A 9,876-nucleotide genomic window follows, 5' to 3' on the forward strand; every position below is an offset into this window, starting at 1 on the left:
TAGAGATCAGTACGATTTTCATACCGCTAGTCTTAAGCGATATCCATTATTAGTGACTGCATGAGAGATGGTAATATTAATGTCTACCATGTTTGTGGTCATTTATTTTAAATTCTAGAAAAAGATGTTTTTGTGGTGATAGACCATTATTTATTATGGTCATTTTAATAAATAATTCGTAGAAAAACGTGCTTAAAATGATCGTGTCTTATTTACATAATTCATAACTTAATTTTTGATTAATGTAATATTTGAAATTTATGTATAGTAATATATGTATTATAAAATGATATACATATAATAATAAACTTGAAATGATCAAAAAAGAAAGTGGGGTGAGTTTATTGAATATCGCTAAAAGTTAATATATCGTATATGTTTAACGATCAAATTCTAGAGAAAGTTAAATTCGATTTAATACTCTATTAAATAATTTTAAAGAGTTGAATGAATTGGATGCATTTGAATTTGTATTTTTTTGACTATTATCAGCAATTGAAAATCAAGAATGCTTTCACACTCACACATAACCTTAGTGCTTATCCGTATATAATCATATATTTGGAAATGCTTTGCAAATCCTAGTCCTAGTTCATATTTGTAAGTACATCTTCTTTCCTACCGGTATGGAAGCTGAATGCTCCTCATCCTTAGACGTGAATCAAGAATTCCGGCAACTTACAATTTCTGAGATTCATTTTGTAACCAAAAACTTCGATGAGACATTGGTAATCGGGCGTGGGGGTTTTGGCATGGTCTACAAAGGAACCATCAGAAATGGGACAACTCATTTAGTTGCTGCCATCAAGCGGCTGGATTCAACTTCTAAACAAGGAGAAGCAGAGTTTTGGGCTGAAGTTGAGATTCTCACTAAGTTAAGACACTGCCACTTAGTGCCTCTGATTGGTTATTGCAACGATGGGGAAGAAATGATCCTTGCATACGAATATATGCCCCATGGAACACTTGAAGATCATCTCCACAACTTTCAGACTCCTTTATCTTGGGTGCAACGACTTAAAATATGTATAGGGGTGGCACGTGGGTTAGATTACCTTCACACTGGTACGGGTATAAAGCATGGAGTTATACATCGCGATGTGAAAAGCTCTAATATATTGTTAGATGAAAGCTGGAATGCTAAGATTTCAGATTTTGGTTTGTCAAAACTAGGTCCAATAAATCAACCTTCCACTTATGTAAATACTGTTGTGAAAGGAACTTTTGGATACCTAGATCCAGACTACTTCACAACAGGTAGGCTGACTAGAAAGTCTGATGTGTATGCCTTTGGGGTTGTTTTATTTGAAGTCGTTAGTGGAAAACGAGCAGTGGATAAAAGTCTTGGAGAGGAGCATTCGGGTTTAGCAAGATGGGCTCAAGAATCTGTCAAAGAAGATAGGCTTGAGCAAATAGTTGATTTGAATATAAAGGACGAAATCAGGGGTAAATGTTTAAAGGAGTTTGCACGTATTGCAGATTGGTGTTTGGATAGAAATCCCAAGCAACGGCCTACAATGGCTGAGGTTGTGGTTTGTCTTGAGTCTGTGCTAGCGTTACAGGAGAAAGCCAGTAACAAGTTGCACCACGCACGCATGAGAAAATTTGGTAATAAACCGCTAACGTTTCCATTTTGGTCCAACGTGGAAAAATCTAGTATTATGTTTTTTCTTCTAGTTTTCTTTGTTTTATCTCATGAAGAAGCACACAAACTGGTTTACCTGTGGATTTATGCATACATACATTTATTGGAAGAACATATGTGATATCAGTCTATTTTCTTTTTCTTTTTTCTTTTTTTGAACAACTGTGTTGTGTGTGTTACTTGTGTACAATCTAAGATCATAGACTTGTTCTATTTAATAATTTATAATGTGATATTGTAGAGGACATTAAAATCTTTGGACTTATATAACCAAACTATTACGCAGGTTGGGCGCAAGTTGTTGCAGAGCTGGGTCCCATGTTGAATGCTAGCAGAAACTATTATACAGGTTTGGGTTTGGAAGTTGGAACTAGTATAACATAATTGCAACTGAAAAGTTCTTTGACAATAATAAAATGTTTGCTTTCCACTGTATAGAGAAATCAAAGTTGAAGTCTGAGATGATTAAAGAAAAGTTTGTCAACCAAATAAAGCAAATGTATGATGACAGCCAACTCGTCAAAATTGCAAAAGAACAGACGATGCATTCAAATTTACTCACACAGTCACTTGGGGTGGTATCTAAGAAACTGAGGAAAACTGAAGAAAAGCAGCCTATTATCAGGGACAGGACACAAGGGTACCAGGATCAAAACATGCAAGAGGACACTTTATAAGTGACAATCTGTCCTTCTCAACTTCTGATATTTAAACCATATATCATGCTCGGAGGCGTGAACATAGATGTTATGTAATAATGCCATTCCATCCATATATTTACTTTCCAAATTCACATTATTACATACTAGTTTGAAATGGTTGTTTTACCCTAAAAATAAAGTGTGTGTTTTATATATTTGGGAAAATGACTTAAAAACCCAACGAAGTTTCCAAACCGTTCAAAAAACCCCAATCATGTTTTGTCTGTTCAAAAAAACCCAACAAACTTAACATTTTGTCTAAAAAGCCCAACTAAGTTACACTTTCCTGAAAGTCAAATAAGAGAATCAGATGACGTGGCTTATTACCGTATCGATAAAATGACTTGTTAGACCAACGAAGTTTCCAAAACGTTTAAAAAACCTCAATCATGTTTTGACTGTTCAAAAAAAACCCAACGAACTTAAACAAAACAAAATTGGAATTTTCTGAACGGTTTGGAACTTTGTTGGATTTTTTAGACAAAATGTTAAGTTCGTTGAGTTTTTTTGAACAGACAAAACATGATTGAGGTTTTTTGAATGGTTTTGAAACTTCGTTGGAAAGTTAAGTCATTTTCCCTATATATTTATATCGTATCCATATCCGGTGTTGCAGAAGGCAAAGGTCTCCGTTATAGTTATACGTACACCCATGTTAACCATCGCTACCACTTTGGCACTTGCATAAATTTTTGCATTATTCTAGATGATACTATTGAAATAATATAATGTTTGGTGTTCAAACTTAACATCCTATGTATTGGATATTTTTTGTATATGTTTTTATATTAAGGGGTTTGTTTGTAAGTTCATCGGGACTAATGCTGAGGTAAGCTTGTTTAGAGGGTACAAAGTGTAAGTCTTGTATTTGTAGTGGGTTGCGGCTCACTTTCTTCAAACTTAACACACTTATCTTTTAATCCATGGGTCGATCCTTGACCCGAAGTATTTACATCAGGAGTGCAGCAGCTGGATGGCTCATTATTCACAGAGTTACACACACAAACACTTGAAGATCCTCTCACTTTCTCTCTCGTTTACGATTAGGTTTTTTTGTAGATTTAGGGTTCATACTTCTCCTATTCTTTGTAAGTTCCTAATATATGAGTGATCTGTAAAGAGAGTAGGTTTAGGTTTGATGTAGTGAGTTGTTCAGTTGTAAAGAGTCAATGTATCGAACTGGTTTATCATAATAAAGGAGGCTGTTCAGGTCGTAATCTGGTATGTTTACATTTCTTTACATGGTATTAGAGCCACGAGGTGCTCCGATTGTTCTTATCAGTCATGCAACATTGTTTTGAACGATCAGATGGGGTGTGAGGTACAGTCCAATCCTCTTTTTTGGTATGTTATTTTTTCTTTCGACCCTTGTAGATCTACGTAGTTTGTGTTAGCTAGGTTTTTCTTCGTAAAACTCTAAACCATTGACACCGACTGTGCAAATCTAGGGTTCTTTGAATCAATTTAGGGTTTCTCTGTTTGTGAACTCTAAATCGGAAGATCTGTTCTTATCTTCTTAAGATCTCAGTTACTGCAAAGTGTTTGTATTTTTTTTTTGATATGTGGATTCCATATCTTAGTGTGAGGATCTAACATCGTTGCTCTTCGATCGGTAATATCTGGATTGTTCTTAAATAAGTTCGCTAGAGAGCAAATTTTATCACCAATTAACTCTAGAAAGGAACGAAACCAAGAGATCTTGGTTTTCTTGATGTGGGAGATCCTAGTTTTCTTGAGTAAACCAGTTATTTGTGATATATTTCTCATCTGCTTAACTTTTTTTTGTTTTTCTCGACTCTATGATTGACAAGTCTTGGGCCCCAACATATTATGGTGACCTTCTGGACTATATAGTCGTTACAATTGTATGTGTTTTCTTGAGTAATTGCTTCTTGATTCTTTGTATTTCTTGAATGGCTGGTTGTAACGCCCGTAGATCACGGCTAGATAATTTAGAGATAATAGGGGTCGAAAACGACTTTTCGACAAAAAATTATTTAGAATAAATAATCTTAACCTAGTTTTAGACTATGTCTCAAGGGTTTAGTACATATAAATAGCGCCGAAATCCGAGTTATAACAAAGAAGTTATGACCCGTCGAAGTTTCGCGACGGAACCGGCACAGCACCGGGAAGGCGTAAATAGTTAATTTATGATAGAGCGAATTTTAGCCTTAGTTATCTAAATGAAAGTCGTATAATATGTTAACCTGAGAGCGTCCATAAAAAGAACGCCCAAATCTGACTTCGTATGAGGAAGTTATGATTTTTCGAAGTTTGGGCTTAGCAGTGTACGACCCAAAACTTGAATTCTAGTTCGAGCGGTTTTTGGCCTACGCGACCTAAATGAGAGTTGAATAACTCATTAATAGGAATTCAACAATAAAAAGAAAGATGAAAACGGAGTCTGTATGAAGGAGTTACGAATTCTTCGCGGTCAATTGACAGTCTAATCTCCTCGTACCGTTAAATTTAACATCGGTCAAGAATTAGCTGATGGAGTCTAAATGAAAGTTGTAGATCCTGTTTTTACCTACGCGTGGATATAAGGAACATCGAAAACGGAGTTCGTATGCGAAAGTTATGAATTTTTGAAAATCGGCTGATTTCCACCCTGTGTGCGATGCCACGTGTTAGCACCAGGCTACGTCTGGCTGTAGCCAGCCTGGCTCAGGACGTGAATATCAAAAATTCACGACGTGAACCTTCCTTCATCCCCTATAAATAAGTGGTGAGGCCTCCATTCATTCCTCACACCCCCCCACTTCCCTCTCTCTCTAGAACTTCTCTCTAGCTCCGAAACCCCCCGAAAAGCCTAGGGAACCTCCCTAGCACGAGGCGGAAGCCCCGGAGTGCCTGATGGCTCCGAGAAGAGAAGCCTTTCGGCTCGAGAACGCTGCTCCATCGACGTCCGGTTTTGAGAAAAACCCGCTGTAAGTGAGTTACGCCTACGCTATTTTAAATATAGCTTTTAAATAATTATAGTAATGTTATTAGGTCCCTTAAAATAATTATTTGGACTATTATTATGAGTTATATAGAGCATTGTTTAAGGCTTATATAATAATAATAATAATAATAGCTAGACTATTAATTAGTCGCGGTTAACGTTAGACTAAACCCTAGTGATATTGATACTAGGTTTTGTCGAGGGAAAATTGTTTTCAGATAACGAAGTGTTGTCCGAGTACCGAGTCACCACCTAATCACGTGAGTGCATAGTCTCTTTCATCTTACACAAAGATACGAAGTATTTTAATATAAATTACGTGCTATGTGTGCATATTGTCTGAATACTTGTTGCTTATGTTGGGTGAAAGATTTTTATACATGTTTTAAATGATTTAAACTGTATATGTATTTTATATCTACAAAATGTGTTGGGTAAAACATGGGTAGATGAAATAGTTGTGTGATAACACAATGGAAGACATCAATGTTGACAGTGATCCAGTCATCTAGTGGAGTATAGATGACGACCATGGACGATACTAGACAGTCCAGTGGAACACTAGCAGGCTCGTAACCTGTAGGTGTTTTTGAACTAGTTGCTCATTAGGTATTTTTGAACTGAGTGTGTTCACTAGGTATTTTGAGCTGAGTGTGTTCACTAGGTATCTTTGAACTGAGTGTGTTCACTAGGTATTTTGAACGAAGTGTGTTCACTAGTTACTTTTGAACTAAGTGTTTACCAGATGTTTTGGACAACGTGTTCACCAGTTATAATCTATAAGCCTTGGTAACGATGGACTTCGTGCCAATTCCTTAGGATGATCCTTAGGAATAAATAAATGAGAAATAGTTGATTCTTAGGGTAGATCCTCAAGACTAAAGAAGATAATGGGGATGGGTAATTGGGTTGATTGTTTGATTGTTTAAACATAATAATTATATTATTGTGGGTTGAAAACCCTATGTACTCACCAGGTTTCCCAACCTGAACCATTGACACTGACTATGCAAATCTAGGGTTCTTTGAATCAATTTAGGGTTTCTCTGTTTGTGAACTCTAAATCGGAAGATCTGTTCTTATCTTCTTAAGATCTCGATTACTGCAAAGTGTTTGTACTTCTTAGATATGTGGATTCCATATCTCAGTGCGAGGATCTAACATAGTTGCTCTTCGATCGGTTAATATCTAGATTGTTCTTAAATAAGTCCGCTAGAGAACAAATTTTATCACCAGTTAACTCTAGTAGGGAACGAAACCAAGAGATCTTGGTTTTCTTGATGTGGGAGATCCTGGTTTTCTTGAGTTAACCAGTTATTTGTGATATATTTCTCATCTGCTTAAATTTTTTTGTTTTTCTCGACTCTATGATTGACAAGTCTTGGGCCCCAACATATTATGGTGACCTTCTAGACTATATAGTCGTTACAATTGTATGTGTTGTCTTGAGTAATTGCTTCTTGATTCTTTGTGTTTCTTGAATGGCTGGTCCAACTAATGTATCAGATGGTAGTGGAACGAAAAATGAGACTGTTAATTTTGACCATCCTTTGTATATTCACCCATCTGAGATACTGTTACCACTATAGTTACTGTTAAACTGATTGGTATTGAAAATTTTCATGTGTAGCGTAGTTCTATGATTAGGAGTCTTATGGCTCGTAATAAATTAGGGTTTGTCGATGGGTCTATTTTGTAACATCCATAAAATTCATGAAATTTCAAAACTTTTTCAACCATTCAAAATCCATTATTTAAAACAAAATGTTTTCAATATAGTGTCATATCAAAGTATCCAAGAAATCAAATCATAAAAGTGCAAGAGGTACACGATTAAGCCTTTGCCTTCCCGCAATCATCCGAAGTATCTGAAACAAAATCCAAAACTATAAGCCCGAAGCTTAGTGAGTTCCCCCAAAATACCAATGCTATACAAATCATAACCATATCATAGCATGCATATAGAGTCTATAGTAGACTGGATTGCCCTCACCGGGCTTACAGTCTATCTAGCCCACTCTCAGAACCTTCAGCATGTCTGGTCCGCCCATCTAGGCCTTTAGCCTGTCTAGACCATTCTCTGGGCCTTCGGCCTGACTGATATGCCCTAATGGGTCTACATTCTATCCGGTCCGCCCTGGGTTTTTTGGCCTTTAGCACAAAGCAAGTCCGCCTCAACCCAACCCCACACACACAATCAACACATAATCATAAGCTAGCTAGCATGTATAAATAGTTAAACCGATCTAACTGATCACTAATCATAACATTATCCTATATTCTGGGATACTAACCTAACCAGTCACTAACATAACATCATCTTATATACCAGGATACCGACCTAACAGGTCGCTAACATAGCATATAATCATGCAATAACCAGGATAACAATCCAAAAATAAGGGTCGGTATTGGTGCATTCGACCCTGTCAGTATAGTGAGGAACACTCACCTCACAATGTCGATCGGAACTGAAATATCAAACTCCTGAATCACGGCTCCAAACACCAACACCTACAACCACCATTGATCCCAGTCCATAAATTCCTAATTAACAAAATACCCTCAGAAGTCAAACTGGTCAACCCTTGGTCAAAGTCAAAGTCAATCGGTCAAGGTCAACAGTCCATGTTGACCCAACTCGTCGAGTGCAACTTATAGACTAGTCGAGTTCCTTCAAATTCTTAAAGTCGCGAAAACCCCTATCAACTTGCCGAGTTACCAAGTAACTCGTCGAGTCCATGAAACATTCAGAATTTCAGGAAAACCCTAACCAACTCGTCGAATCACCTTGCTAACTCGCCAAGTTCATGTAGAATCCATAAAGAGGGAAGCCCTCATCCAACTCGTCGAGTTGACTACACAACTCGTCAAGTTCCTTTGGCTATTTCACATTCAGCTCATTCCAGTCGAGTTCATGGCTCCAAACTCCAGATCTAGCTTTCTAGGGTGAAGTTACCATGTAAAGTTTCTAACTTTAAGTGCATGTAAGGTCTTAAAAGGCTTAAAACACCAAAACTTAGTCTAAAAGAAGTCCAGGGCATGGGGAAGGGCCAAAGCTTCATAAAGCTTGAGGCTTTATGTCAAAGAGGGCCTAGAGGAGTCCAGATCTGAAGCCATGTCCTTGTGACAAGCTCAAACCCGAGAATGACCCCCATTTTGCACCAAAATGCCCATAAAATTGTATAAGAATAGATCTAAGAAATGGAAAGCCAAGGTAAAGACTTTTTACCTCCAAATGGATGCCAACACGATGTAGATGTTGGATCTACAAGCCTCTTCCTGTTCCAAGCCTCCAAATCTTCAAGAAATGCACCAAATATACACTTTTAGCCTTACACACACAAAATATGGTTAGCTCGATTAGGGTTTACTCTCTGGATGTGAAAGGTGGTAAGGAGGCTGGAGGGGAGGACTTAAGGTCCTTTAAATAGGGTGCAAACCCTAAAGATTAGGGTTTTCATAAATAGCCTCAACTCGCTGAGTTGGGTCCTCCAACTCGTAGAGTAGGTTCCATAAATCATGCGGCCTGATCAATCTCTACACAACGAGTTAGGGGCAACCAACTCATCGAGTAGGTTCTATAATGTGAGTTTAAAAGCTTTAAAATTTATACCTAGGAGTCGGGATGTTACATGTTTTAAAAGATACTAGTGATGAAACTAAATCTTCTAAATGGGAACGTGCTAATGATGGTGTGTCTTCTTGGATACTTGGTTCTTTGTCTTAATCAATATATTTTGTCCCTGTCAACCCTCTGTTCAGCTACGAGGGCTAGGAGACTTCTCCATCAGGGTTGTTCGGGATTTTTGGCATACATCTCGGATACGAGGGTTGAGCCCACGACAGATTTGGGTAGTGTATCGATTGTACGAGATTTTCGGGATGTCTTTCCCAAGTATTTGCCTGAGGTGACTCCGGAGAGGCAAGTGGAGTTTCGTATTGATTTGGTGTCGGGTGCTGCTCCAATAGCTAAGGCATCGTATTGGCTAGCACCGGCCGAGATGTAGGAGTTGTTTACGCAGCTTCAGGAGCTGCTAGACCGAGGGTTTACCTATCCGAGAAGCTCCTCGTGGGGAGCACCGATCCTACTCGTGAAGAAGAAGGACGTGTCATACAGGATGTGCATCGATTATCGGGAGCTGAACAAGCTAACGGTGAAAAACTGTTATCTACTTCCGAGGATCGATGATTTGTTTGATCAGCCGCAGGGTGCATCTTGGTTTTCCAAGATTAATCTTCGGTCGGGGTACCATCAGATGATGATTAGGGACGAGGATATACCGAAGAAAGATTTCAGGACTCGGTACAGTCACTATGAGTTAGTGGTGATGCCATTTGGGCTCACCAATGCTCCAACAACGTTCATGGATCTCATGAACAGGGTATGTAGGCTGATGCTGGATCGGTCTGTGATCGTTTTTATTGATGATATCTTGGTCTATTCTAACACCAAGGAGCAGCATGAGCAACATTTGAGGGATGTATTGGATAATTTTAGGACGAAAAGGATCTATGCCAAGTTCTTAAAGTATGATTTTTAGTTGTGAGAGGTGCAGTTTTTGGGGCACATTATCAAC

At 38.1% G+C, this 9,876-nt stretch overlaps 1 protein-coding gene across 1 annotated transcript; it reads left to right on the forward strand.

Annotated features, from left to right (window-relative positions):
* The first annotated feature begins 548 nt into the window (after window positions 1–548).
* On the forward strand, window positions 549–2,723 carry LOC145053382 (receptor-like protein kinase ANXUR2). Its single transcript, XM_079001421.1, has 3 exons — window positions 549–1,608; window positions 1,932–1,994; window positions 2,084–2,723. The coding sequence occupies exons 1-3, from the start codon at window positions 627–629 to the stop codon at window positions 2,320–2,322; spliced, it is 1,284 nt and encodes a 427-aa protein (XP_078857547.1). The 5' UTR covers window positions 549–626; the 3' UTR covers window positions 2,323–2,723.
* The last annotated feature ends 7,153 nt before the right edge of the window (window positions 2,724–9,876 follow it).

This window comes from Lactuca serriola, chromosome 5, assembly GCF_051521515.1.
Source record: "Lactuca serriola cultivar US96UC23 chromosome 5, Lser_US96UC23_V15, whole genome shotgun sequence".
Lineage (NCBI taxonomy): Eukaryota > Viridiplantae > Streptophyta > Magnoliopsida > Asterales > Asteraceae > Lactuca > Lactuca serriola.

Excerpts from the sequence above, each read along its gene's own strand:
- LOC145053382 (XM_079001421.1), top strand. The coding sequence starts at position 627 with ATGGAAGCTGAATGCTCCTCATCCTTAGACGTGAATCAAGAATTCCGG. Across the intron at positions 1,609-1,931 it reads CGCACGCATGAGAAAATTTG|GTTGGGCGCAAGTTGTTGCA; the intron begins GTAATAAACCGC and ends ACTATTACGCAG. Across the intron at positions 1,995-2,083 it reads TAGCAGAAACTATTATACAG|AGAAATCAAAGTTGAAGTCT; the intron begins GTTTGGGTTTGG and ends TCCACTGTATAG.